This window comes from Xenopus tropicalis, chromosome 6, assembly GCF_000004195.4.
Source record: "Xenopus tropicalis strain Nigerian chromosome 6, UCB_Xtro_10.0, whole genome shotgun sequence".
Classification (NCBI taxonomy): Eukaryota; Metazoa; Chordata; class Amphibia; order Anura; family Pipidae; genus Xenopus; species Xenopus tropicalis.
The window spans coordinates 117,185,546-117,212,837 of NC_030682.2; the positions used below are offsets into that span (position 1 = coordinate 117,185,546).

A 27,292-nucleotide genomic window follows, 5' to 3' on the forward strand; every position below is an offset into this window, starting at 1 on the left:
AGTTAATGCCAGTATGGAAGGCCCAGTGACTTTAGGTCCTCCTCCTGTGTATGGGAAGTGTGCCCCTTAAATACGTAGCGGTGTAACGTTACCTTAAGCAGAACTGACTCTGAGCTAAACTGGCAAATTATTATATTTCCTGGCTTGTGGACAAAACTCAAACCATTACAATCTGATCAAACTAAGTCATGCTGATTGGTCAGTCCACATCTTTTGAGGCTAATGAAATATGCCTCCTTCCTTTTAGATGGAATCCTCTTGTTTAGCAAAATTGCACACAATCAAGACATTATCGCTAAAGCTAAATTAGTGGTTAGCTTAAAGATCTGGTCAGATACGGCAAGATTCTTTCTGTAGCAAACCCTTCCATGCAGTTATAAAGGACTTTATTTCTTTTTAATTGAAAATTTTTGGATTTACGCAATCACATACAAAGTTTGTAAAATATAGAACAATTGTTTATTTTACCATTATAAGGCCTATCGTTAGGCCACCTGCAGGAAAGGGAAAGTTGGAAAATAAGGAAAGAGAAAATGCAGAAGATGATAGTATAGTAAAGAAGCAAAAGTCTGTAATTGTTCTTTAACCCTAATTGTGTTGGCCTTGGAAGTTCTGACATAAAGACCATTTGTTTTGCTGTTTGCTAAGGGAGTTTTTATCCTGGCATCATAAAATTTAAATTTCGCCATTAAATTGAGAAAGTTTATCAATTCAGACATTAAAGGCATAACATCATTTTTTTTTTACTAAAAGCTTTTAGTGCTATTCCAAAGAGTCCAGGTCGAGGTTCTGAAGGGCTGTTGAGGCTGATGAGCTGGGAGGCCTATGATTTGGTTATTAAATCAAATTCTTTTGTCCAGTATGGCAACATTTTGAGACGTCTTGGCCACAGTTTCTTCAGCACAGTTTAGTTGTAGCCTAATACTTGTTTCCAGTAATTGAACAGATTCAAATGTTGTTGCAGTCAACGTGGAAACTAGATTTCGGTCTATTGGATCTATTGAAGTGTTTAGATCTTTTTGCCAGGCAAATACATGTGAGTCAATAGGGTTATAAGACACACTTTATTGTTTTATTACATCTTACAGTTTCTGGTTCTATCTCTATTTTCAATATGTTTACTAAATATGACGTCTGTGTGCAGAAAAGCAGCAAAGGGCTAGTATTTGTGCCTGTCTGTTTATGGTTTGTTTAGACTTTTTGAAGGTTAATATCTAACCTTTAAACATGCCCTAACCATTAAGAGTGCGCTATCAAATCTCACTTGTTCCTGCTGCTGTCTTAAGTGCTAACACAAAAGCAATATACATTTTTACCACAAGCATTTTATCGTAGTGGTTTTCTCTCAACGCACAAGTACACACCCTGTAGAAGCCAATTGTAAAATGCAGCAAGACAGTCTTGAGCCAGCCAAAAATAATACATTTGGCATTAGGGAGTGCAGTTGCTAATTGGCTGCTGCCTGAGAAAATGGTACACTTGGCGTCTACTTAACTCTGTGGGTTTGGCAGCCAGCCAGATACGGGGTCAGGTTGTTGTGAATGAAGATGGCGTGTGGGGAAGGAGGAGTTAAAAATGATTCATGTGTCAGATATGACAATGCAGAACCGTGCAGCTGTTCCTGAGAGATTTGCCTTATCATTACTGAGGTCTGATAGTTCAAATCTGCCCTTCCGCTGTGCTGAAGATTTAAAGGACTTGGTGGCTTTTTTTGTTTGTTTTTTAATAGCATGTATGTGGGCAGTGGGGGGAATTAGCAGCATTTAGCATGCCAAGCTGCTATGGAGATAGTGGGTGTTGTAGTTCTGCAACACCTGAAGCTTCATATTTAACAGCATTCTGTAAAAGGCAACTAGGAAAGTAATCGTGTAAACCCAGTCTTCGTGTTTAAATAGAATAAAATTTTGTAAGCAATTTTTAAGTGAGAATTTATGGGTAAACTTTAAGGTGCTAGGCAATCTATTGCATGTTTGTCTTATGCATTCAGGGCTAAAACAAACTAGCTAAATAAACTAGGATCTAGACTTGTACAAGCACTGGTGTGTCCATGCCCTTAAGAAACCTTTCCCAAGTGCCAAATCACCTCCATGTCCTGGCTCTATCCATTGACTGATGGCAGCCACATGTGTACAGTTCACTGCTCAGCACTCCGCTTAACTGCTCAAATGGCAAGGCATTGAAGGGAATAGAATCTCCCATTGTGGAGGCAAGAAATGAGCTACATTGGCTAGTTATTTAGTTTTATAGGGCTGCTGTATAAGCAGTTGCATCCATCAAATCACAAGTAAATGCGCTGGATGCATTTAATCACTCTGCACTTTCTCTGATACTGCACCTGTTCTGGCTACATCTGCCAAAAGCTGTCATTACTTTGGATGAGTCTGAATATATTTCCCTATTTGCTGGTGATATTTATTGGTAAAAGATGTCTAATACAACAGAACAAGAAAACACTTTATAAATATACATTTTAAGGTTTGGCATGTTAAATAAAATTCTGTTTAATTTTTTTTTTAAAGCTGGAATCTGGTGAAGAGGTGGAGATAGAAGAATTCTATGTGAAATATAAGAACTAGTGAGTACAAATTCTTAAGCTTTCTTAACTGTTAACTGCTTTTGTTCCACCTCATTGCATGTGTCTTTCACACAATCCTTTCCAGTTTGGGTCAGAAGCTGCCCTACTGAAACTGCAAACTCCTGGATTTACATATGAACCCAAGATGATTCCCATTCATTATTTCCCACCCCCACTTCCATGTCTCTGTCCCATTTAAGGTTTCTGTTCTGCCTAGTGACCCCACCTGCACCTTTCCCATCGGGAAACCTGAAACAGGTGCTCAGGAGTCTCATTTCGGCATCATAATGCATAATTAATTACGTGCTGTTCTCATAGAATTCTTTCTCTCTTGCAGCTCATACTTGCACTGCCATTGGGCTACTTTGGAAGAACTGGAGAAAGACAAGAGGATCCAACAGAAAATAAAGCGATTTAAAGCAAAGCAAGGGCAAAACAAGTTTCTTTCAGAGGTAGGGGAACCACCATGTTTATTGGCACCCTCACAAACAGTAAAAAAAAAGCCCAAAAATGAAATATCAGATTTACATGTAGCGGTACAGTTAACTACACAGGGAGTCCTTTCTGTGCGCAGCTGAAGTCTCTGGCTCGTCACTCTGCACGTCTTCCCTGTCTCTTTGCCATAATCTCTTTATTATGGGTTGTGTAAACAGGAAGTATGTCTGCTTTCCTGTGGCCGCTATGTACAAAGCCTTTTCGTTTAGCAAAATAAAGAATTGTGGGAAGTTTGTTCAGATATGCTGAAAAGAAGCAGGCAAACAGTCCTGCAGCTTCTTTGTTTTTCTTTTTTCCTGTCCACAGAGCTACCATGACTAAAAACAACTTTCTTTTATTTTTTTCCTCTGTCATCTCATCTGTTGCCAGTACGTGAGAGCCAGTAGGCAGTGCATGCAGGGTTGTCTAATGTCTGTTCATTGCAGCCCATAAAAAATAAATAAATAAAATAAAAAAAATTTTATATAGTTTTATCTACTTGTGTTCCCATAGACACATTTAGGCAGGCCACAGAATATTATTTACAGCTGGCAAGTGAATGTTTACTTACATTTAATTACAGTCTTAACACTGCATATTCTATTGAGCGGAATGCTTTCTGCTTGCAGACCTTATGCAGAGGGGTTAAGTCTGTACTCCTTGCTATGCTTGGGAGCATTCATGCATATTTTGCTCCTCATCTCTCTAGCAGCTAATTATGCAGAGGATTGTGGCTGTCCTTCTCACATTTGGACAATTGCCCGCGTGGGAATAAGCTTCTGATCACCAATTTAATTTCACTTAGATCTGTATGCAGGACTGGACACGGGTCACACAGTTGAAAGCCCCATAGAATTTTCCCTTTTCTCGTGTTCTTCAATGTCAATACTGAGTGTCTTAGCCCTCTTTTCTCATGTGCATATGGTTTTCACCAGACCAACAATTTGTCAAGTATGTTGAGGACCTTACAGATTATTAGCTTAATATTCAGCATCAAATGATTTGCCTTCTGGGAATTCATGTTTACAGAAAACAACAAACTCTGGTACAGCAGCCGACACGATCCTGATACTGAATTTATTTGGAAACCCATTATCAAGAGGCATTTCCCCTCAGAGGCCAGTTTTAACATAGTTCTAGCGTAAATCCATGTTGACTGAAAGTTATCCTGACTTTATTTTAGTAACCTTTAAGACCCCATATCTGAAGACTCGGGCATTTGAATATTAGAATCCCTAGCTGTGCTTAATTTATGCAATATATGCTTTAAAGTAGTAAATAAGCACGTTATAATTTTTGAAGTATTGCATAACTGTATACTTTATTGCTTTTTACTCATCAGCATATAGACTAAAGCACAGGGATAAGAGGCCCATTTATGCCACTCGTGACTTAAGCCTTCTTGTTCCCATTAGAATCAACACAAATGCCAAGCATTACCGTAATGTAAACACTAAATGTTCAACATGTTAACCCATTACCTTCCCCCACTAATTTCATTTTTCTTGGTATTTACAGAGTTTAATGCACACCTTCCTTTAGCAAACCAAAGAATTAGCGACACCATATGAGCTTGAAGCCTTTTTTCGATTGCTCATTAGTGAATTGTAATTTCACACTTCATTTAAAATATTCTTCAACATTTTCCTGCCGTAAAAGCTTTCACACAGTGATTAAGAATCCCGGTTAACAAAGTCAGAAAAGTCTCCTTTCCTCACAGGGAGTAATCCTGCTGAATTGTAGTATTTCAATTAGCGTGTTTGGGGAATGTTGCACAGAATTTTCATGTTAGTGTGGCCCTAATGACGTACTCCTTTTTGACGAAGCGATGACTTCCCTTAGGAACGCAGTAAATAAGATTTTCCTTTTTGCCAACAGATTGAGGATGATCTGTTTAATCCTGACTACGTTGAAGTTGATCGGATACTGGATGTGGCTACCAGCACAGATGAAAATGGAGAGGTATTTTTTTTTTCTTGTTTTCCTTTCAGGGTGGGTGGCATGTTGTTCTTAGCTGCAGTGTAGTTTTATATATTGAGCCAGGTTATGCCAGCATAAAGCACAAGACTTCTACAATATCCATGGAATTATCCTCTCTAAGAGGATCCTAGCCTCTACTGATCATAATGACCAACAGTATGTTTGTTGTGCTGATTGTGTAAATATTGTTACCATGTCATCTTGTGCATTTATTTTATGCATTATCAGTTCCACCATGATGGGTTTTTATAGACCGCATTATCTAAGGATATGGAGCCCCCTGAAAAATTTCAGTGCTAGTATGATTGGGTAAAAACTGTGCATATAAAATGTTCATTCTCTGCATATTTGCACTTTGATATCAGTGGTAGAGCTACCATACTGCCTGCCTTAGCTGTGCTGCACTCTGCTTCTGGGGCCTCTTTTTTTGACTTTTTAGTCCTAATCACAAGTAAAATGTTTAAATGCTTACATGCAGACTGGGGTGCTACTTTGTTTTATTCCTGTGAGTGCATTGTGCTTATAGTGCCAGTTTAGAATGTATCTTGGTGAAACCAAGTACCGCACTTTAATTACAGAAATTGGGCAGCTTGGGTTTTTGTCCATGCACTTTCTGTATTAGTCATTTTCCCAAACCTATTTTAATTAAAAATCTGGTTGCGACATATTTCTCCAATGTATTAGGTTATCATCTGTTGCTTTTCCTCCTAATATCTTTTGAAGCAGTCCCTGCCAAATGTGCCACCATTTGGCTGTACCTTGTGTACTAATCTATCCTGCCCAACAGACTGATTATAAAGCTGTGAGCAAAGTGCTACCAATGTGTTATGCCTAATTCTCTATTTTTATTAAATGTTGTCTATAAGACCCTCAACCCTTTTTCACCTATAGGTTCCAAGTGGCAGCCACACAAATGGTTCAGAAAGGTCCCTGATGGTTCTTAAAGCTGAGAAATTGCCAGTATTTTATAAATCTCTCAGGAACTGCTTATTAACATGCATTGTCAGATTAGGATATAGCAAGGTATTCGACCACAAATCCTAGCATCTAGATGTTAGAATTTTGAGAATTATAGTTCAACAACTATAGGGTTAAACATCTTATCTGTTATTTTTTTGCCACTTTGTTAATGTCATGCAAGATAAATGCTTTGTTTCTTAATAAGGCGATCCAAACAATCTACAGTATTTGCCATGGAAAAAACCAATAGCTCTTGTGGAAGATGATATTGTGTAACTATTATAATAGTTACACAATAATATCTTTATGTACAGGGCAGGTCAATAGAACTATAAGGTTTAATGGAATAATGTAACTCAACCACCTGGCATGCTCTGGGATCTCCACCATCCCTTAAGAGAACACCTTGCATCATGTTTTCAGTCATTAATCTGCTATTCTGCTTCACCAGAGCAAGACCTTTTATGCCTTACCTGTGTTATTTGTAGCCTGTCTGTCACTACTTGGTGAAATGGTGTTCCCTTCCGTATGAAGACAGCACTTGGGAACTGAAGCAGGACTTGGATCAAGCAAAGATTGAAGAATTTGAGAAACTTCAGAGCAGGGAGCCAGAAACAGAGCGCGTGGTAAGAACTGGCACAGCCAACCAGTGATTTCATTTGAAAATAGCTCAGTTATGTGGTGTTTCGGAAAACCACTAATGGGATTTACTTCATTTGAAACAGGAGCGACCTCCTGCCGATGACTGGAAGAAATCTGAGAGTTCCAGGGAGTATAAAAATAATAACAGTCTCAGGGAATACCAGTTGGAGGGAGTAAACTGGCTGCTGTTCAATTGGTACAACAAGTAAGTATTTTCCCACCATTTTAGCAGTAGCGTCAGTAAACTTTAATAGCTCTGTTTCATGGAACGATTTAGCCCAACAGATTTTATTGGCATCTTAGGAGCTGTGATTTATACTGCATTAAAAAATAAAAATGCGGAAAACCATATTTTTATTGAACATTCTTTTTTTGGTTAGAGTTCATGTGAAGACAAAAATACAGCTAACAGTGCAGGCATACCTTAGATACGATGCCTGAAACCTCTTTTTGAAGACCTCGCCATTACATATTTTCATGTATACAGTGTTTTTCTGGGGCTTTCTAGGTTATCATAGACTATAACAGAAAGCTGATAATATCGCCACGTGTGTGGGTAGGGAATAGGAAAGGTGAATAATCTGTTATAGTAAAGTGAATTTTTGTTACATTATGATACATTTCTAATTTTATGTTTGTGTTTTTTTGTTTTTTTTAAATTAGACGAAATTGCATTTTAGCAGATGAAATGGGTTTGGGGAAGACAATTCAGTCGATCACTTTTCTGTATGAGATATACTTAAAGGGAATTCATGGGCCCTTTTTGGTCATTGCTCCACTGTCAACAATCCCAAACTGGGAAAGGGAGTTTCGCACTTGGACAGAGTTGAATGTGGTCGTTTATCATGGGAGTCAAGCAAGCAGGAAAACTATACAACTTTATGAAATGTACTTCAAGGATCCACAGGTATAAACAGCCATTTTGCATTTATTGTGTACACTACAACTATTCATTGTCATATATAATATATACAATAATTTTTATTTTTTTATTTTAAGCTTATGAATCATCAGCTATTGGCTTTTTCTTCAGTATGCTTTTACCTTTCCTGCTGTTGAAGGGGCTGATGCCTAGATGTTGCAAACATGTATTGAAAATCATAAGCGCCCTGCAGGACCAATGCATTTAGACCAGCATGCATCCTTATATTTTGGCGTCTGCTAAATCAACTGATATTATTAAAGCTAAAATTTTTATGCAGCACTATAACATTCAACATTTAATTGGAACAGCACTCTACAGTGAAAAATCAGGTCTTTTTTGGGAATGATATCGTAGATAATTTTTACTGCACTTGCTGATGGACCTTTATGGGTGTATTAACAATATGCCTACTAAAGCATATGTTTGCCCTGATCAGACTACCTACTGATTGCAGTTGAGCTAGGATCATAGTAGCTGATTAAGCTGATTTCCTTGATCAGAGGAAAAGACTTGAATAAGATCTAAGCGTTAAGATAAGTGTTTAATGCTCAAGCCAATTGTACAAGGGCTCAAACTGGACAATGTTAACTTTTCTGTGATGTTATTTCATAATCCCAGCTCTGTTATTCCGCATGATTTTTTCTTTCTTTTTTTTTTTGGTTTTCAAGATTTCAGTAACTACATAATAAAGCTGCAAACATTTTCAACAAATCTTACTTTATTCTTAGGGAAAAATTATAAAAGGGGCTTATAAGTTTCATGCGATCATTACAACATTTGAAATGATTTTAACGGACTGCCCCGAGCTCAGGAACATCCATTGGCGATGTGTGGTTATTGATGAGGCTCATCGACTGAAGAACAGAAACTGTAAACTTTTGGAAGGCCTGAAGATGATGGATCTGGTGAGTTATCACACCAGTTTTCTTCCATTATGAGATACAAAAAGAGGAGCAATTTGATATGGAGAAGCATGCAAATGTGCAATATAAGTGGTTAGCAGGGCATCTTGTGGATGAGCAACAGGAGGGGCTTTGTGATATAACTTTGGAAGGACTATAGATTTCTAGAGATTTTACATCACAATTGAACTATTTTTGCTAATCTGAGATTTCCTAGATCAGTGATCCCCAACCAGTGGCTCAGGGGCAACATGTTGCTCCCCAACCCCTTTGATGTTGCTCTCAGTGCCCCCAAACCAGGTAGTTTATTTTTGAATTCCTGACTTGGGGGCAAGTTTTGGTTTAATAAAAACAAGAATTCCTACAAAATAAAGCCCCCTGTAAGCTGATAAAGTGCATAGAGGCTGCCTAATAGCCAATCACAGCCCTTATTTGGCACCTCCATGAACTTTTATGGTGCTTGTGTTGCTCCCCAAGTCTTTTTACATTTGACTGTGGCTCACGAGTAAGAAAGGTTGGGGATCCCTGTCCTAGATCATTGCAAATAAACTACTTTATTTTGAGTTTTTTTACTCACTAATCCAAGCTGTGATCGTAGCCTCAAATGTTAGCCAGTAATGACCTATAGTTACTGTCAAACTCTTGTTCTTAATGTAAACTGCTTATTTAAATATATAGCAGTCTGTCTTTTTAAGGTGGTTAAGCTATTTGGCACACTGTTTTCTTTGCCAGAGAGAGGCATCCAATCCACTTCCTTCCACCCTGTGTTCAAAATGACAGGCACAGCACTCACACATCAGTGTACACAAGGGCTGATTTTGGCATTAAAATGCATACTTTGTGTTTTCTGCAGGAAGGAAGCAGAATTGTCTTCTAACTACTGACTAGTCTCAGTAGTGAGAAAAGTGGGCCACTAGCTTTATGCCTTGCCAAGTCTTTGTTTCTCCAACTATGTTTGTATACGCATAAGAAAACTTTTGACTAATGAGAGAGCTTTGTGGTGGCAGTGAGCTAGTGATTGGGGGAAATGGCTCTAAACAAGCTGAAATACTTTGCAGTCCTATTGTAGCTCTATTGTACAGCTCTCTGCGGCCATTATAACTTATTGACTACTTATTGATCTGCCAGGAGCACAAAGTACTGCTAACAGGAACTCCTTTACAAAACACCGTGGAGGAGCTTTTTAGTCTGCTTAACTTTTTGGAACCAGACCGTTTTCCTTCAGAGAGCAATTTCATGCAAGAATTTGGAGATTTGAAAACTGAAGAACAGGTAAGATACAGAACAGTACCATGTAATCCAAACTATGTCCTTGCTTAGTTCAGCATTTTCAAAAGATGTTTGTCTGACCCCCGATTGCATGTCACTTGTGATGATGGATTCCTATAGGAGGCTTTAGGCCTTCAAAAGGCCTAGCAATTTTTAAATAGTGTTAAATATTTTGTACAGTAGATGAACTACCCTACTATTTTTATCTATTTTTAGGTGCAAAAACTCCAAGGCATTCTAAAACCAATGATGCTGAGGCGCCTCAAGGAAGATGTGGAAAAGAATCTGGCTCCAAAAGAAGAAACCATAATAGAAGTAGAGCTGACAAACATTCAGAAGAAATATTATCGTGCAATTCTTGAGAAGAACTTTGCTTTCCTCTCCAAGGGTGGTGGAGGTGGTCATGCAAATGTCCCTAATCTTTTAAACACTATGATGGAACTCCGAAAATGCTGCAATCATCCTTACCTTATAAATGGTGAGTCAAAGCTTCTTGGTGTACATACATAAGATTCATTTTCTTTGTATTATGCTATTTTAGTTAATCTTTGCATTGTAATTTCAATAAAGTCAGGCTTGCAAAACCAATCAACATATTTGGCCAGCCCTACATTACAGCAGTTTAAATGTAGTAATCTATAGTTTTAGTTCCATAAAATGCCATTTGTCAAGTGGTTAATGAATCTGGATTGAAGCAACAATAATAATTCGATTTTGGCTTACAATATTAATGTCACACTTTTTAGGTATATTTGATGTGTTACAGTTGGATTCAGTAAATATATCAGAAATAGCCTTCTAAAAATGACAGTGGGGGGGGGGGGGGGGTTAATAGTTTCATAGAAGTTGTTGTAAAGCTTGTGTGGCCAGCCTTAGAGCTACACACAGGGATAGGTTCTATGTGCTAATCAAAATGGAACATCTAGGTTGGAACTTTTGAGAGCAGAAGATATTGCAAATGTCTTTGTTTAGTCTGTATATGTTGCAGTATCGGCCCATTTATAGCTTGTTATATAAAATGTTTTGTGGTTCAGTGTATGATTCGCAGGAATATTATCTTTAGTTCTACTAAATATATACACTTTATTAGTGAATATTGCACATATTCCCTATTTTTCTGTCTTCTTACAAGATACCTCAGTGTAGTATTCTTTATTGGTTAATCCAAGTCCATTCGTAATATAAATGTAGATTTATAAAGCCCTTGATTATAGCTTTTTATTAGCAAAGAGTTCATTTGTTTTACTAGAATGCCCTCCTGTAGAAGTAGAGCATTTAACTTTTAAGGTCTTATTTTACCCTCTCACCAGAGGGATCTCAAGCAGGAGGTGCTAATGAAAGGTGAATAAGTATGTAGACAGGCTCATTAATTCCCCTATTTAGCTGACTAAGCGTTGCTGTAATGTTATTGAATTTGACTTTGGTACACAGTAAGGATACAGAGTCGGATTTCAGAGCTGTGCAGTAACATAGCATTTTCAACTTTTAAAATAATTAAGGGCATAGGAGTTAATTCTTCCATCTAATTGGATTGTTCTGTATTGATTGCTGTAAGTGACAGAGGGCTGCAAAGTACATTACTTTATTGCGCTCCTATCTTGTGCTAAGGGGGTTAAACAACATTCTTTCGAGTAGCTCAAATATTTTTTTTTAAATGGTCATGTGTTCTTTCTATGCAGCCGCTTCATATACTAGATGCAGATTTTGCCCTCCGGCAGTATGCGTTATGGAAGTAAACAAATAGATGTTCCTTTGTTATTATTGTGCTAGAGGTATGATACTGGGGAAGGTAAGACTGGAGAATATGAAGTCACATAAGGTGAACCCAAAGCTTTTAAAGGTACAGGTCACAAACAGTTTTTCTAAAGAGCCCAAAACAGAGAAACGTAAACTGGTGTTTATCAAAGAATATGGCATGGGGTGAACATTCTTGCCTATAATCTCTAGCGCTGCTTATTTCTTGTGTAATGTGTACAAGAAGCATCTTCATAATCTTAAAGGAAAAGTAACAAAAAAAATTTTCAAGTAAAAAATCTATTCTACCCTGCCCCAATTATTGCCCTATCCTGAAAACCATTTATTATTTTGAATGGTTTTCAGGATTGGGCAATTATTGGAGCAGGGTAGAATAGATTTTTTACTTAAAAATGTTTTGTTACTTTTCCTTTAATGGAGACTACTTTTGATTTGTTCATGGAACTATTTGATGGTGTTATGCTGTAATGGAGTGAGTCAGTTCTTCCATGGCCATGAGTAATCTGGATGCCCAAGGGGGGTATTAGTAGTTGCAGTGAATAGCAACTGGAGAACTTGAATTTATTTTGCTCGTTATTATAGGTTTACTACTTATTTGGTAGCCAATTGGCCTTAATGAAATATATGGTTATTCAATCAACTATTTGAATTTGATATTGTCTAATGTTAAATGTCTTATACTCGCATACCTTGAGTGTGTGTGCTAGTTGTACAAACTGCTAAAAACCTAAATGGCACTGGCAGCAGAGAAATATTAAGCTTCGCGGCCGCACATATGCCTAACCATTTACTAAAGTCCCCTATGCTGTGGAATATTGCTTTAAGAGTGCATGTGAATTTTTGTCTAACCCATAATAAAACTGTTTGCAAATTATATTTAATTACAACGTGGTAACCTGCATTGATTGATGTGGAACGTCCTCCAACCTCCTATTTCCCTCCCCCTCAGGCAATGACTCTGACTCACAATAACATTTCTAGACAAGGCTGTCACTCAGGGGGGGTGGAATTCATCCTGGGCAGTTTGCCCCAGGCCCCATGCTGCTGACTCAGTCAGGAACTGCATGTGCCGTCTGTTTAGATGTTACACGCTGGCATGCGCTTTCCTTCGGGCACTGCTTGGATATTCTGCCCTTGGACTCTCAGCCCTCCCCTTAAGCTTTCCTGGTATGAGTTGCTTTTAAAGTAGAGCTGCTTATTTGTCAAACCTATATCCAACTAATCCTCGTCACATCACATTTAAAGACTTATCAATCAATTACCCAATGCACCAGTGCACTTGGCATATATGAATGGTATACGGGTTGTTCCCAAAGCATGGTTTTGTGTGTCACGAGCATCCTCGAGGAAACAGACAAGATCTTCACAACTGCAGTATATATTTTATATGGATTCATAGTTTTAAAATATAGGCAACCTAAACAATACAGTACCTTTTGAGCAGATTCCTGAAATAAAATGTCATGCAGAGTGAGCACATTTACCAGTACATTTCTGCTTGTGAAATTAGCCTTTTCTGCCTGCCTTCTCCTACCTGGTCTCACAGGCCCACTTCTCTAAATCTGTGCTGTGTCCATCTTTTTGCACATGCTGGGTCTACTATCTATTTTCTCAAATGTCTAGAGCAATATTATGTTGTCAGCCCTATAGGCCTTTGGGGTTTTAGCAGACCGGGCTAATTTTGAATGGCTGCATTCTGGTGTTTTCTAGTTGCTCAGCAGAACTGACCCATTGGCCAATCTCAATATCTAAAATCATTATAGATCATTGTAAACTCTTACAGGCTAGTACTTGGAGATTCCTTTATGCATATAATAGTTATCTAGAGTTTTACAGGTATTTTCTTAGTGTTTTGTGATGTACCGCTGGGGTCTTTATTCTGGGGCCTCTTTGGTTGAACAACAGCTTCTTGCAGGTGGTGAGTTATAATTCCACGACACTTAGAGGAACACAGCTTTTGATATTTCTCTATACTTCTGAATTCAACATACAAAATGACAAGCCCGCCACTGACTTCTTAAATTGTGCTTGTTTTGCGGGTTTGTAGAAAACTCGTAACTACTAAGAAATGGTTGTCTTGCTGTTTTTGCTTTTGTTGCTGTAATGCCTTGTTATCTTCATTTTCCTTTTGGTATGACATTCGAGACTGCGGAATAGGGCGAATACAGATTGGTAGAAAATGATTCTTCCTGCTCACTTGAGTTTTTAAATCTCCACAGGTGCTGAAGAGAAAATTTTGGAAGAGTTTAGAGAAACGCACAATTGTGACCCTTCAGATTTTCAGCTTCAGGCAATGACCCAAGCCGCTGGCAAACTAGTTCTGATTGACAAGCTGCTGCCAAAGCTGAAGGCTGGTGGCCACAGGGTGCTTATCTTTTCACAGATGGTGCGGTGCTTGGACATACTGGAAGACTACCTCATTCAACGAAGGTGAGTCAGCAAGCCTAAAGCAATGTACCTGTTCAGTTTCCTACACTACTACTGCAGTCTGTTGGGCAAAGCAGTTGCAACCCAGTGTTCAGGATTATGGTGTGTGCTCAAAACTTTGGTCAAGAAAATTAGATTAAAATAAATGTGTGTGGCAAGTTCCTGTCCATACTTTTGTTCTGAGGTGTTTATGAACATCCAAGCCTTTTCACTTTTTAGTTTTAGGTTTTCTAATCCTATTTAACTCTTGGGTGTACAACTTAATCTTGAGCCCTCATTTATGTTTGTTATTGCTAAATTAGTTGCCTTGTCTTTGTTGTAGTGTGTTTGTTGTATTTCTTCCCCCAAATTACTTTTGTTTTATATCATCCAGCAGATTATACAGCTCTGGCTACAGGCTCTGGTACAAGCCAAATATTGCACACATAACATTAAAGGGACGGTTCACCTTTATTGCAGTTTTGAAATATAAATAGATACTCATTTAAATTATATATTTGCAATGTGTTTTAATAAAAAAAAAATTGATTCTTTTCAAAATAGCTACCTGTAAAGGTATTGCTGCATAGATCTCTAGGTCTCTCTTCTCTGCCAAACCCTGGCTCTGTAAGGTCCTGTCCATGTCATTCTGAGCTGACACGTAGTGGTGCAAGGAGCAGGTGCAGGCATACATTGCTGCTGCATATGCTCATTTGCATATCTTTGACCTGATTGGCTGAATCATGTCAGCCAATCAGATTAATAAAGGGGTGTGCACAGTAGCGAGCATTGCCTGCCCTTCCCTGCAGTACGAGTCCCCTGGCTGGCACTGTAAATAGACTTTATGCAGCATAAACTTTACAGGTAGCTATTTTGAAAACTATCAATTTTTTTAATTAAAGCAAATTGTAAATTTGACTTCAATGAATCTTTCCAAAACTCTAATAAAGGTGAACCACCCCTTTTTAAAAAAATAAATAAAATATATATATTTTTCTCACAGTTAACCACTTAGCTACTAATCCATTTTGAATAGTATTATCCTATTTGTTGCAGCTCATAATTTTTTTTTTTTTTTTATATACAGGTATCCATATGAGAGAATTGATGGCAGAGTAAGAGGCAACCTTCGTCAGGCTGCTATTGACAGATTTTCCAAACCCGATTCTGATAGGTTTGTGTTCCTGCTATGTACAAGGGCAGGAGGTCTGGGCATTAATTTAACTGCTGCTGATACTTGCATTATCTTTGATTCTGACTGGAACCCCCAGAATGACCTTCAGGTAAGCAGCTATTGTTACCCAGCATCAATCTGCTTCTGAAAGTATAGATGTTTCTGACAATCTGAATAAGAATATCCAGCGTGGTGTTCTGTATACTCCAGTCAGTGTGTTTTTTTTGTTTTTATTAGACCCCTCTTTACAAAACTTTTCCTGTACTTCAGAAAATTCACTTCAACTGTAGTTTGTGTTAATCAGTGTTTATCAATGTTTCTATTGGGTATGTGTACAAAAACCCTTCCCATTAGATTTGGAATAGTGGAGTGGCATAATAGTGGTTGAATGGCTTGCACATTATGCTTGATTTGTGATTTTGTTGTTTTTTTTTTATTTACGGTTTGTGGTTGCCATAGTGAATATCTAAATTCTGAATGTAAGTGCCATTGCAGAACTGGTGCCAATTTTACTTGTGATAATTGTTGTTCTAGGCTCAAGCGCGATGCCATAGAATAGGCCAAAGTAAATCTGTGAAAATTTACAGACTGATCACTCGGAATTCCTATGAGAGGGAAATGTTTGATAAGGCCAGTTTAAAGCTTGGGCTGGATAAAGCAGTCTTGCAGTCCATGAGTGGAAGAGACAATGCTACCAATGGGGTGAGTTTTTAGTTTATTTTTTTACAGTGTGTAAACACAGCCTCAAGTTAAAAATGATCCATGTCCACCTTCAACACTTAAGCAAAGTCCACCTCAAAACACCAAAAATCCTGAAAGCACTTCCTTTTCCGTAGGTGCAACAGCTATCCAAAAAAGAAATCGAAGACCTGCTGCGTAAAGGTGCTTATGGAGCACTGATGGATGAAGAAGATGAAGGCTCCAAATTCTGTGAAGAAGATATTGATCAAATTCTCTCTCGTCGCACTCATACAATAACAATAGAGTCTGAAGGAAAGGGGTCTACGTTTGCGAAGGTATGGGGCTGTCATAAAGTTCTACTGTAATCCCCTCTGTGTTGGATGCTTTGTGTGTATTCCCTTTATTGCTTTTCTGGTGGCTGCTACTTTCTCTTCTACCCAAAATGGAAATTTAAAACAAGTATCCTGCTGTGTACAACGAAGTCATTAGTTCCCTATATATCTAACATGTTGGCTGTAGTTCATACTCCTTTGTGCACTTGTACACATATATATTTGTACACACACACATATATATATATATAATTTTTTTTTTTTTTTTTTTTAATCTAAAGAACTACTTACACAGTTTTCACCTTTTTAAATATTTGTTTTTAAACCTGCTAGGCTAGTTTTGTTGCATCTGGAAACAGGACAGACATTTCTCTGGATGATCCCAATTTCTGGCAAAAATGGGCAAAGAAAGCTGAACTGGATCTTGATGTACTAAATGGAAGGGTAAGGACATTGCACGCATTGCTTAATGATTAAGGAGAGCAAATTATCTTTTGCCAAGCTAGTAACAGAACACATTTTGTTTGCAGAACACTTTAGTAATTGACACGCCACGAGTAAGAAAGCAAACCAGACTGTTTAGTGCAGTGAAGGAGGATGAGCTCATGGAATTCTCTGATCTGGAGAGCGATTCTGAGGACAAACCAAGTATCAAACCACGAAGGCCTCAGGATAAATCTCTGGGCTATGCAAGGAGTGAATGTTTCAGAGTTGAGAAGAATCTTCTAGTATATGGGTATGTGCACAAGTATATTCTTGTTTTTAAGCATACATTTAGCAGTGATTTTGGAAACTAGTGTTTCATTAATAGTTATTGAAAATCCCCTAGTCTGAAGTGAGAAGCTTTTTTTTTTTTTTCTTCCTCTTTAAAAATGAAAAATCTATGCTGTGGAATATGTTGGCACCTTATAAGTACGTGTATAGTACAGACTGAAAATACACCTACTAAAACAGTTCATCAAAAGTATGTAAATACACTGCCAGAAAGAAATTATTTATGAAATAATACCCTTACAAATTTGAATTTGGGCATATTAGCAGGTCCCTTTTGAAAATGCACCCACTCAGACATGAGCAGTACGTAAAAACTCCTTAGAGAATGATGCCTTGTATTGAACTGATATTTTGCATCTTTTCTGAAAACCTTCTCTGCATCATGGTATAGGTGGGGCCGATGGACTGACATACTCTCACATGGCCGATTCAAACGTCAGCTTTCTGAGCAAGATGTGGAAACCATCTGCCGTACCATTCTGGTCTACTGTCTCAACCATTACAGAGGGGATGAAAACATCAAAGGTTTCATATGGGACCTGATTACACCAACAGAAGATGGACAGACAAGAGCTTTGGTTAATCACTCAGGTATTTGCAGCATATGTAGGTGTGTTTGGTATAGGATAGTGTGTGTTTTGGTGAAAGGCTAACTTTAATATATAAGTATAGTTTAAAAGCAACTTCTGTTTTATTCATGAGGATCAAACCAGGGTAATTTGTGTGTTCTTCCAATGGGATGTCTGAGACTGCCCCTGTAGAGGTGAGAGTGCCGATTCCTTATTGGAATAATACTGCCAGATCAACATGATGCCTATGAAGTTACTTGTTCTTTCAGTGTAAAAACAGCAGAGAAGCTTTATTTATATACTTGGGCTATGGAAAAGTCCTCAAACTTAAAAATACTGTCATTAAAGTTAAGTTACGCTTGGACTGATTTTTGTGGCTGAAGGTTCTTCAAGAAGAATTTATTTCTGTCAATTCTTTAGGTGAACTATATTTTTTTTCTTCATAATTGCAGGTCTGTCTGCCCCTGTGCCCAGGGGAAGGAAAGGGAAGAAAGTAAAAAGCCAGAATTCACAGCCTGTGTTAAAGCATGCCGACTGGCTCCAGAGCTGTAACCCCGACACCTTGTTTCAAGAGGACAGCTACAAAAAGCACCTGAAGCATCACTGTAACAAGTATGTATAGAGATGTGCATTTCTTTACTCTTTGTATTAAAAGGGCCGAGGCTTTTAACAGAATGCCGTTGATAGTGGTTCTGGACTGTGATCTTAGCTATTCAATTATTGACTCCCCGAATAGGCAAAATAAGTACCAACCAGTGGAACAAAACTTCATTCGGGGTCATTATTTTTAATTTCAGTGCCTCGGTACTTGAAAAATGGCAGCATGCTGCTAATATGTTAATTAGCTGTAGTGCAATAGGATCCTGGTATGTTGGGACAATGAAAGTGGGTTTCTAGCCCAAAATAGAATTTGCAGCATTAATGTAAATAGGAGTTCTAGTAAGGGGCTATTTCATATCAAAACAGATATGTATCTTGCTGTTGCATTCAAAGTTACCAGTGTGCAACCTGAAGATATGATTGGTATTTTCCTATGAAACTTGCATCCCATTGGTTTTTCTTTTAATACACTGAATACTTTTGTACCATAATGAATGCAGTTTAGCAACGCTGGCACATTTTGAATGGATGTTGCCTTGAAATGAAATACTAATTTACATAATCCAGCTGGACTGGCTAAGATCTTACTGGGAGAGAGACCTCTGTTATAAAGGAATAAGCAGCCTTTTGCTCTCCAGCAGTTCTAGAAACATCAGTTCTAGGGGTTATAGTTTTCTAACATCTGCCTGTAGTTAGCCTTGTATGTTTGCCATCCCAAACTAGGGGACGCTTACATGGTTGGCAGCTATTTATAATTGTAACCTTTCACTTGTTTCTAGGTACCTCCTGTTATATTTCAGAACTTAATCAACATTTTTAATGTAGTGTAAGCTCTGCAGTTCCTCCACAGCAATGGGCTACAGCCTGTTGAAACCTTTTAAAATAGTTTTTTTTTTTATATGAAACAAATAGGCCTTAAGCTGAAGCCCCAGCACGCCATTGTGAGGGTTTATTGTTCGGTAGTTAAAAAAAAAAAAAAAAAATCTCGTTTATCCTTGCAACTTCTGATGTGCTTCCAAAAATGGTATTAAGGCAGCAGCTGAGGAAATTTTATGAGATAATGAAGCAGAACAGTTAGTGAAAGCCATCTGCTCGGTTGTTTACAAACTTGCTCCAGTACTTCAGAGGCAGCGGTGCAGTACGTGTCTGAACTTCACAAGCTGCACTAGGTAGGACTAAATGTAATGCGCCTGGGCTGGGCCCAGCCTGCTCTCTCTCTATGCAGCGTGAGCGGTTGCCAGGCAGGCCCGTTGGAAGCCAGCAGAAAGCACCACACAGAGGTGATTATATGCCACCATCTGTCACGCTTCAAGCCTACCATACAGCATGGCTAATCAGCCTTGGCAGGATGATGGATGAACAGCAGCAGCTGCCAAAAGCCACTGTTGGCAAACAATCCTGAAGTTAAGAACTTCTCCCCTCACCCCCTCTCCTCTTCTCTTTTGCTCTCCAGGGTCCTGCTGCGTGTCCGCATGCTGTACTATTTGAGGCAAGAAGTGATAGGGGACCAAGCTGACAAAATCTTGGAGGGTGCTGACTCAAGGTTAGAAAATTATCTGTGTGTCCTTGTCAAAGAAAGCAAGGTTGTTACCTATTCTTGCTCAAAATATCTTGGGCTTATTGCCTTGTTTTAACCTTTCTGATGCAGATTAACTGAATTCAGGTTTCTAACTCGAACATATTATCTTCAATGTTTATCTAACGATTATTTAACAATAAATACCCTTGATACTTAACTATTTCCTTTCTTGCTGCCCTCTTGTTCATAATTCCGAAGGAAGGTTTGATCCATTGTTTTCACAATCTGCTTTTCAGTGAGGTAGATGTATGGATTCCAGAGCCATTCCATGCTGAGGTTCCTACAGACTGGTGGGACAATGAAGCAGACAAATCCCTTTTGATTGGTGTCTTCAAGCATGGTATGTTATGGCAAAGCTTGTGCTAAGTTAAGGGGCTGTGTGTGAATATATAAAACACACAACCAAACATTTTCATACTGGTAGACACTTGCACACGTGCTTCTCACACATTCACAGACATGGTGGACATACACAACATGAGCATGATCATGTATTTTTACTTTTTTTTTTTTAATTATTGGAATTTAGAAACTGGTAACATTAGAGCTTGCTTGAATAAGGTTGTAAACCATAGATCTGTAGGGTAAGGATTGGCTGTACCTCAGGAGTTGTTTTGTTATTGCTAAGTAAATTATAAGGAGATATATATTGTTTTAATTTGATTTTTGAAATTTTTTGTGAAGATTTTCCATTCCAGTTCTAACAAGCTGTAAATAGGGAGAATTTTGCTGAGGTTATTGAAACAATCTTGTCTTTAGAATACAAGTAGGGAGAGGAAAAACATATTTAATGTTAATATATACATAAAGCAATCCCTAGTAGTAGTAATGTCCACGCAGTGTTCTAGATCTCCATAAACTCTGCTTCTAGCACCGTTTCTCTTGCTAGCTCTGCCAACTAGTGTCAAAGTGGATGGTGGGCTTAACCTCTGCTATTAATCTGTACAAGTGCCTCCTGGGCTTTGTTCCAAGCAATATTTCACAAATGTCAGCGCCGAGAACTCCCAGCTCCCTTGAGTGGGATGCAGCCTTGTTAACTTTGAAAGGCTCGGGGATGCAGAGCTGGCATGATATATACAGTGAGCGATTCCTGATTATAATCCCAATTCTCTGGAGGTCGCAGTCGTATTCTCAGCAGCATGGCCTGACTAAAGGGGAGAATGATGGCTTATAAAACCTTTCATGATTACAGTTTGGCTTCAGGCTCTACAGCAGTTAGGAGAAGTGTGTTGTAGTACAAATCCTAATTGAATTGTGCTGTTCTGTCTATGTACTGCTTTTTTTTTTTTTTTTTTTTTTTTTAAATGGTGGGGCCTCAACTGAAACGAGCCCGCTCTAGAAGTCTTACTCCTGCAGTGCACTGTTAGGATCTGCCATTTTCTATCTAGTCAGTTCATACAGAAAAAAGCTAAACAGCACTGCTAACACCGTGGAGGGAACAGTGTCATCTTACTGACACACATCACATGAAACCTAATAAGACAGGTTTGATGGCCTTTCATATAACCCATGTTCATTGAGTGAGTAAGGGGGAGGAGGGGTGGAGCAGCTAGACTCTGCTTAGACCAAAAAGACAATCAGCCAAGCTTGGGGGTGGGTCTTTTGAGAGCAGAGGTCACTAAAGTAACCATTCCAAACCAGCAGCTCCATTCAAGTAGTGCTTAAATACATTAATTCTGATAGGCAGTATCGTGCATCCTTGTTTAACATATTAGATCATTTTCTGACATGTTTTCTTGCATCTTTTAATCATACATTTTTAGGTTATTTACTATTTTATTAATGCTACCTAAGAGCTTAATTTTTTTTAATGTTTTATTGTCAAATTGTTTTCATGTTTACCCTTAGTCATTTCACTTTAATACAGAAACAGTTTGATGAAACAAAGGCACAGCACATGCTAGTACCAAGACATTGTGTTTTTAACCTTGCATCCTCGTTGAAAGTGACAAACCACAATATATCTCTGTAGGGTACGAGAAATACAATTCTATCCGGGCCGACCCTGCTCTGTGCTTCCTAGAGAGAGCTGGTATGCCGGATGCTAAGGCAATTGCTGCTGAACAGCGAGGAACAGATATGCTGGCAGATGGCGGAGATGGGTATGTTACCATCTAGGCAATATTTATTATACATTTAAGTATAGCAACATTCTTTTTTTTTCTAAATTCATTTTTTAAATTTCTTTCATTACCAGGGGTGACTTTGATCGAGAGGATGAGGATCCAGAATACAAACCAGCAAGGCTACCATTTAAGGATGACATTGATGTAAGGGCATGTGTTTATTATGGTGCTTCTGACATTCATTGTTTATACGAGGGATCTCCTTAATAGCATAATATTGCTTCTTAGCTTATTCACGTGTAGATATGAATGCCCTCTTATTTTAAAAATGTTAAAATAAGTTGATAATAAATGTTCTTGGTGCACAATAAGATATATCAGGCTGTTGTGTTACGGTTACAATATAAACCCAGTTGGTAAATTAAAGACACCTTTTAGAGGTGATTCAGTAATAAAACAGTATTAATGAGCAATCAATGTTTAACAGTCATTAATCATTGCTTTCCTCAATATTTTCTGACAGGAATTTGCCAATTCTCCACTGGAAGATAAAGAAGAAGAAATGGAGCCTACAGGTGAGACTTGTGAACTACAAGCAATGGTGTGTTTTTTTGGTTTGAGCCAGTCTGTTTATTGATGACTATCCATGCTAATACTGAGACGTCAGGAGTAAGAATTCTTCTGGATGTAAATGACTAGTTTTACTAGAACTGAAAGCAGACATCACCCAAATGTAGACTCAAAGTTTATACAGCCGGAATGTTTGATTCTGGAAAAGCTCAAACTGAATGATATATTCCTGTGTTGTGTGTTTTGTTTTCAGGAAAATCTGGAGAAGGCAGCACAGAGTTAGGTCATTTGTACTGGCCCAACACTTCATCCCTAACCACCCGCCTTCGACGCCTCATCACTGCTTATCAGCGCAGTTATAAAAGGCAACAAATGAGGCAAGATGCACAAATGAAAATCGACCGACGTAGGCGGCGTCCTCGGGAAGAAGTAAGGGCCCTGGAAGCTGAAAGAGAAGCAATAATAACAGAAAAACGCCAAAAGTGAGTTCTGGATCTTGATAATTTTTTTTTTTTTGTAGGAACAGTGTTTATGGAAGACTTGTAAACCACATAAACAGCGTGTATGATCCATAAGTGTTCTTATTGTGGCTCTTTCTTTTTGAAGGTGGACAAGGAGAGAAGAGGCAGATTTCTATCGTGTAGTATCTACATTTGGAGTTATTTTTGACAATGCCAAGCAAAAGTTTGACTGGAATCAGTTCAGAGCTTATGCCCGCTTGGATAAAAAATCAGATGAGAGCTTGGAAAAATACTTTAGCTGCTTTGTGGCTATGTGTAGGAGGGTTTGTCACATGGGAACTAAACCTGATGAAGGTAAGTGTTAAATGCCATAATCAAGCCAAGACTGACGCAGACTGGTCAATTCTCTTTTTGTTTTCTGGATAAATTTATCTGATACAATTTTTTTAATCTCTTGGGCAGATATTTGTGATCTTTCTATGTTGATTGAACCTATAACGGAAGAACGTGCATCGAGAACACTTTATCGCATTGAGCTTTTGAGGAAAATAAGGGAGCAGGTTCTTAATCACCCCCAATTAAATGAGAGGCTTAAATTATGCCAGCCCAGTATTGATTTGCCAGAATGGTGGGACTGTGGGAAACACGACAGAGACTTGCTTGTTGGTGCAGCTAAACATGGAGTCAGTAGGACAGATTATCACATCCTGAATGATCCAGAACTTTCTTTTCTGGAAGCCCACAGAAGTTTTGCTCAAAACAAGGGGTCTTCCCAGCCAAGCAATCTGCCCATTCTAATTCCACCCGGACCTGGTTACAGTGACACACCACCTATAATGCCTTCAACCCCTAATCCTGATGAAAAGGGCTCAGGTAATGAAGAGGCAATAACTGAGAAGGTTGAAGATCCTGTAATTAAGGAAGAAGCAGAAGTTAAAGAGGAGCAAGCTGAGGACACTGCTGAAAAGTCTATAAAACAAGAGAGTGATCTGGAAGCCATTCCTGTTAAAGATGAAATTAAAATGACAGAAGAGACTCCAGTTGGTCCAAAATCCATTTCAGAAAAAGGTTCAGAGGAAGATGATGAAAAACTGGATTATGATGACAAATCTGAGGAGTCCTCCCAGGCAGAAGGTAAGAAGAACCTTTGCAGAATCATATGTTATATTTCATTTGCACTTAATTCCCTGTAGACTGTTTCTGGCCTTGGTGTATTAACAGTATATGGCTGTTTCTTCTGTGGACTTTTTCGTGCAAAGGGTTATGTTGAAAACTGATTTGTGTTTTAAGGATAGCCCTAAAATGTTGTTTGTGATGTTTTTCTGCAGTCTGTTTTTCTGTTCCCATTGCAGAAAGCAGCTTAAATACTAGGGTAGTGCAGGTATAGTAGGTTTTGGCTTTTTGTAAATGTAGCAAAAACCATATATATAATCTCACTTTGGTTTATGTTCTGCTCAAGCCCTCATCACTAAACTGATTCAGTGATATGTACTCTGCCCCTTTAATTTGTTTATTTTCTTGTCTTATGTTCTTAATACTAAGATATTACCTTTTCATGATAACTAAGATAGCATAAATCCATGTTAATGGAAAAACCCCAGATCCCAAGAATTCCAGATAATAGATCCCATACCGGTATCTGTGTACAGATTTGTAAGAAAAAAAAAATCTGACATTTAGTCAGTAAGTGATTTAATTGTCCATGTCATTTCCTCCTTGCTCTGGGTGTTTAAAGGGGACCTGTCACCCTAATAAATATTTCCAAATTTATTTCTATTAGTTGAGCAAAGTAAACTTTACACTATATAATATAATATACAAGTCTTGAAATTACACACTAGCAGCAAGCAGGCAGGTGCCATTTTGTGGACGCTGTTAGTAAGACAAGTTTTGCATCATACCGAAATCTTGTTTATGTGATAGAACAGAGGACCAGATGCCCTGGCCCATGCCCTGGCTACACAATTAGATAGTGATTAAGGGAGGGTGTAAGTGAGGCATGCAAGAACATCTAGCAAATGCTGAATGGAAAGTTAATTATTAAAATTTAGAATAGTGGAGGGCACTCTGGCTAAGGTACACTTGTCCTTTAAAAACAGAACAAAAACAACATATATTGTTTTTGTGTTGGATATACAAAATCCAGGTGCTGCTAGGGTTTCAAAAATCCCCCCCATGAAAGGATTATATACACAAACAAAACCCTCAAAACCCTGCACACAAGAATATATTTCAGGGAGATAGTATAGTTAAAGACATTTTTATTTATCAGGTCATTATGTAGCAACAATATTGCATTTTAAAAAACCCTCATAATATCCATCAATAAACAAACCAATACATACCGCCCAGTGAAAAAACTGAAAAAAGATATGATACTCTGAGAGAATACCCCAATGTTTCTGCTCAAACACCTTTGTCAAGGGAGCTCTCTGATTTTTTTTTTTTTTTTTTTTTCTGGTGTGCAGGGTTTATTTGAAGGTTTGGAAAGTTTGATATTGTTTGCCCTGCCTCTATGCCTAAGGCTTATTGGTGGGACAAGCAATATGATTGACAGCTGGGTTTTTTTAAATGCCTTTATGATGGGTATGGGTGTGTTAATAAAAAAAAAAAGGAATTAGTGTTTCATATTTAATTTGAAAATAACTTTCATTATACAACTTTTTATTTCTGCATGACAGGTCCCCTTAAAACTGATGAAAAAGTGATTGATGCTAATGGAAACCCTTTTACTAGACATAGCCAAGAAATGCCACTATTTTGTGGTTACTGGTCACACTAACATCTGGTTATTTTGTGTTTTCTTTGCAGTGGGTATTGCGTCTCAGGATAAAAATTTTGATGAAGAAAGCAATGCTTCCTTGAGTACCGCCCGTGATGAAACCAGAGATGGATTCTATTTGGAGGATGGCGAACAATCTGGGTTGCATATGCTTCGTGAGAGGACCTTCTCTTTCTCTTTCTGGCCCAAGGTGTGTGAAGTATTCACCTTTGTGGATACAGTATTTGTCTTCAGTATAAAATCAAAGCATAACAAACACCATTTGAGAATGTGACATGTATTTAGTATGCTTTCAGTTTGAAATAAAGGGGGAGAAAAAGTTAGGTAATCTCCATGACACGGCCATCTGCTTATAGAAACAAAACATTAATAGGCTTATTCCTGTTAAAATAAGGCGGTTTGCAGCGGCTGCTTCAGTCCACTTGTGGCTTCTGAACAGTTTGTTTTTAGTTTAACATGCAAAATATAAAAAATAAAAACACTAACTCCAATGCAGATAATTCCAAGATGGAAACCATTACTCCTCTGTGATTGCGTTTGCAAATCATTTTGTTAGCGTTTTTCTTTAATGTTCATCCACGCTTCACTGGTGGTTAAGTGATACAGGATGTGAATGAATATTGACATTCATTAGATGTGGTGAAGTTTTATAATGCTGAACTTTATTGATAGTGACGCTAATGAGGAACCACTTACTAGGACAAAGTTTTAGGCCTGGCCTATTAGCTCTGAGTCATGTTGGTTACTGGATACTGGAAGCAGATGTTTCTTTGTGCAGTAGTTATGCCAAACAATGCTGTATAGACGGAAACAGTAGGAGTTCAGCATATAGGCTCACCGCAGGCTTGTCCTACCTCCTGCTGGAAAGCCACTCTCTCGCTTTTAATTTGTAGACTTTAGATATCAGTCTTGGCTATCATGCCAAAATATCCAGTAGAAGGAGAAGTTTGGCTATGTAATAGTTTTCCCTTACATGTTGCTACTTTCTTACAAAATTGTTTTGTTCCACTTTCCTAATATAGGACCGTGTAATGATCAACCGATTAGACAACATCTGTGAAGCTGTGCTGAAAGGAAAGTGGCCAGTAAACAGACGGCAGATGTTTGACTTCCCAGGACTCCTCCCTGGGTACACACCAACTGCTGTGGACAGCCCCTTGCAAAAGAGAAGCTTTGCTGAGCTCTCCATGGTGGCGCAAGGCAGCTATAGTGGCAGTGAAGACATTAGTGCTTCACCGCAAGTCTCCCAGGTAAATGTTTGACAACATAATTTTCTTTTTTTTTTTTCTTAGTTTTTATCTTAACAGCTATTTGTTTCTATTTCACATTATTTTAACACTGATAAGTAAAAAAAAATGAAAAAAAACCAAACATAGATTATTCTCTATGTAATGCACACCTATATAAATCTCCAGGGCCCTCATATTATCATTAAAGACTATTTATTTCTGAGCAATAATTTTACAAAAATTCTCAGGTTTGGGGGTTCCCTTGTTTTATTCAGAATAGTTTGTGTATTGAGTGTTTGGGAAAACAACGCATGACATGGAACTTGGTGTTATAGTGGTGTATAGTTCACCCCCAGTCAAAGCTTTCACATTTGTGGTAGGCACTTGAACATGCACAGTCTTGATTGTCTGTTTGCCTTAGGTAGGTTTCTTTTAAATTTTCTTTTTTCTTTCTTATGGCATATATAACTTATTAAATTTATACATGTATGAGGGAATGCTGCCACCATCTTTAGCAAAAGAACCATCATTCTGTTTACTATGCGTGTTTTCATTGTTAAGTGTGGATTGGTAGCCATCAACCTCTG

At 38.2% G+C, this 27,292-nt stretch overlaps 1 protein-coding gene and 1 non-coding gene across 3 annotated transcripts in view; both read left to right on the top strand.

Annotated features, from left to right (window-relative positions):
- The window catches only part of chd7 (chromodomain helicase DNA binding protein 7), an 84,976-nt gene that overhangs the window by 51,828 nt on the left and 5,856 nt on the right, over positions 1–27,292 (top strand). For both annotated transcript variants that reach the window (XM_002936112.5, XM_004915184.4), the window contains exons 7-33: positions 2,520–2,575; positions 2,913–3,027; positions 4,928–5,011; positions 6,478–6,615; positions 6,715–6,836; positions 7,295–7,538; positions 8,285–8,461; positions 9,587–9,730; positions 9,944–10,205; positions 13,702–13,912; positions 14,976–15,171; positions 15,597–15,764; positions 15,899–16,078; positions 16,409–16,519; positions 16,606–16,811; positions 17,241–17,440; positions 17,871–18,030; positions 19,472–19,561; positions 19,834–19,937; positions 21,570–21,699; positions 21,795–21,867; positions 22,187–22,238; positions 22,487–22,715; positions 22,840–23,048; positions 23,157–23,828; positions 25,506–25,666; positions 26,499–26,726. In XM_002936112.5, the coding sequence (XP_002936158.2) occupies positions 2,520–2,575; positions 2,913–3,027; positions 4,928–5,011; positions 6,478–6,615; positions 6,715–6,836; positions 7,295–7,538; positions 8,285–8,461; positions 9,587–9,730; positions 9,944–10,205; positions 13,702–13,912; positions 14,976–15,171; positions 15,597–15,764; positions 15,899–16,078; positions 16,409–16,519; positions 16,606–16,811; positions 17,241–17,440; positions 17,871–18,030; positions 19,472–19,561; positions 19,834–19,937; positions 21,570–21,699; positions 21,795–21,867; positions 22,187–22,238; positions 22,487–22,715; positions 22,840–23,048; positions 23,157–23,828; positions 25,506–25,666; positions 26,499–26,726 (4,722 nt within the window). The remainder of the gene's footprint in view (positions 1–2,519; positions 2,576–2,912; positions 3,028–4,927; positions 5,012–6,477; positions 6,616–6,714; positions 6,837–7,294; positions 7,539–8,284; positions 8,462–9,586; positions 9,731–9,943; positions 10,206–13,701; positions 13,913–14,975; positions 15,172–15,596; positions 15,765–15,898; positions 16,079–16,408; positions 16,520–16,605; positions 16,812–17,240; positions 17,441–17,870; positions 18,031–19,471; positions 19,562–19,833; positions 19,938–21,569; positions 21,700–21,794; positions 21,868–22,186; positions 22,239–22,486; positions 22,716–22,839; positions 23,049–23,156; positions 23,829–25,505; positions 25,667–26,498; positions 26,727–27,292) is intronic.
- Positions 22,292–22,382, top strand: LOC116411838. Its single transcript, XR_004223386.1, has one exon. It is a non-coding gene; the product is annotated as a small nucleolar RNA U6-53/MBII-28 (small nucleolar RNA).